Below are 1,930 nucleotides of genomic sequence, written 5' to 3'. Positions count from 1 at the left end.
AGCTGGGCCAGTAGAGACTGCCAAATTCTTGAAGTCTGTGAAATCTGTTTCAGTAAACATGGGATGTTCATCAATAAAGAAAGCTATATATTTTTTTTTTTAAACTTCCCTGCAGCTAACTAAGAATTTACACCTTACTTTCCTCTGAGGCACCATGGAGCTTGGAGCAGCTCTTATTTTATCCAAAGCAACTAAACTTCACTCCAGTGATATATATTCATTCAATTGCGAAAGGTGGTATTTCAAATGTTTGCTTTTTTTTTTTTTTTTTTTTTTTGGCATGTGGCAATTTTCTTGATACTTATTTTTCTGTATGTTCTATTGCAGGAGAAATTCAAAACATTTCAGTCAAGACTTCAGATTGATCCAGATGAGGTAGAATGCCTTCAGCAAAAGGATGGTCTGACTGACAGGTCAGCTTCAACGTAAAGCCAAGCCTAAGAAACAGCAATACCGAGGCTTTCCAAGAGCAGAAGCAATGAGCACTGAGATACCTTCCAACCTAATCAAACATGCAGGGCAGACAAGCATTCCATCTCTCAAAAATATAACAGATTTTTCCTTAAATATCACTGACTGCAACCAGGTCGTGGTGCCAGAAGAAGTCTTTTTCACTGTTGCTGCTGCTGGCATACTAGAAAATCTACTTGTCCTTGTCGCTGTCATCAGAAATAAGAATTTGCACTTGCCCATGTACTTCTTCATTTGTAGCTTAGCCATTTCAGACATGTTAGGCAGCTTGTACAAAACTCTGGAGAACATCTTTATTATCTTGTGCAAAATGGGGTACCTGACACGTCGTGGGGACTTTGAGAAAAAGCTGGATGATGCCATGGACTCCATGTTCATTCTGTCGTTACTGGGGTCCATTTTCAGCTTGCTAGCTATTGCAGCAGACAGATACATCACTATCTTCTATGCTTTGCGGTACCATAATATAATGACAGTACGAAGGGCTTTGGTCATCTTGGCAATCATTTGGACATTCTGTGCTTGCAGTAGCATTGTCATTGCCCTCTTCTCCCATGAAATCGCTACAGTCATTCCCTTCACCATCCTGTTCCCTTTAATGATGTTTTTTATACTGTGCCTCTATATCCATATGTTCCTCCTAGCCCGATCTCATGCTAAAAAGATTGCCTCGCTGCCAACCAGCGCAGTCCATCAGAGAACGAACATGAAAGGAGCCATTACACTGACTATTTTCCTTGGAGTCTTCCTTTGCTGTTGGGCCCCCTTTGTTCTTCACATCCTTTTAGCAAGATTTTGCCCACACAACCCTTACTGTGCCTGCTACATGTCCATTTTCCATGTGAATGGGACCCTCATAATGTGCAATGCGATCATCGATCCTATGATTTTTGCATTCCGAAGTCCAGAATTACGAAGCACATTTAAGAAGATGTTTTGCTGTGCCAGGCATAACTGGAACTGGTAGAAATTAAATGAAGCCAAATATTATTGAAGCACGCCCAATGCAACATCAGTTTGCAGAGTTAAAAATACTAACACAAAATAATACTACACTTGCACTGCCAATGATTTTCAGAGGGCTGTAAAAGAATGCATATGAGCAAAGTATCCAGACAAGTCTTTGTCAACTAAGCCTCTAGAAACATTATTGATTAAGTGAATTCTACTGATATTTTTAGACTATTGCATGGAAATTAACTGTCAACATTTCAGGAAAACTTCGATGTAAATCTTCTGCAGCAAGCCTTGTGTACCCCTAGAGATGAGTTAATGCAGTAATTTCAATTTAAAATGTGTACTACTTTAAAATTATGTTGTTTAAATCACAAATAAATGAATAATTATTTTAAAACTTCACACTTACATGGAAGTCTGTAATAAAGCAGAAAATATGAACTTGTCCTTTGCTGGCAATGTTCACTCATTACTTTGTTCTTCAACATAAGGTGTCCTTAAA

General features: G+C 38.7%; 1 protein-coding gene across 1 annotated transcript; it reads left to right on the top strand.

Moving 5' to 3' along the window:
* Window positions 1-478: 478 nt before the first annotated feature.
* On the top strand, window positions 479-1,438 carry MC2R (melanocortin 2 receptor). Its single transcript, XM_042809056.1, has one exon. It carries the CDS (start codon window positions 479-481, stop codon window positions 1,436-1,438), a length of 960 nt encoding a protein of 319 aa, XP_042664990.1.
* Window positions 1,439-1,930: the final 492 nt, after the last annotated feature.

Source organism: Centrocercus urophasianus, unplaced genomic scaffold (genome assembly GCF_019232065.1).
Source record: "Centrocercus urophasianus isolate 14NV4802_14NV808 unplaced genomic scaffold, USGS_Curo_1.0 seq_11, whole genome shotgun sequence".
NCBI lineage: Eukaryota > Metazoa > Chordata > Aves > Galliformes > Phasianidae > Centrocercus > Centrocercus urophasianus.
The sequence above is the reverse complement of the archived record's forward strand: the minus strand, read 5'-3'. Positions and strand labels throughout refer to the sequence as shown.

Coding starts and splice junctions, on each gene's coding strand:
- MC2R (XM_042809056.1), top strand. CDS start 479: ATGAGCACTGAGATACCTTCCAACCTAATCAAACATGCAGGGCAGACA.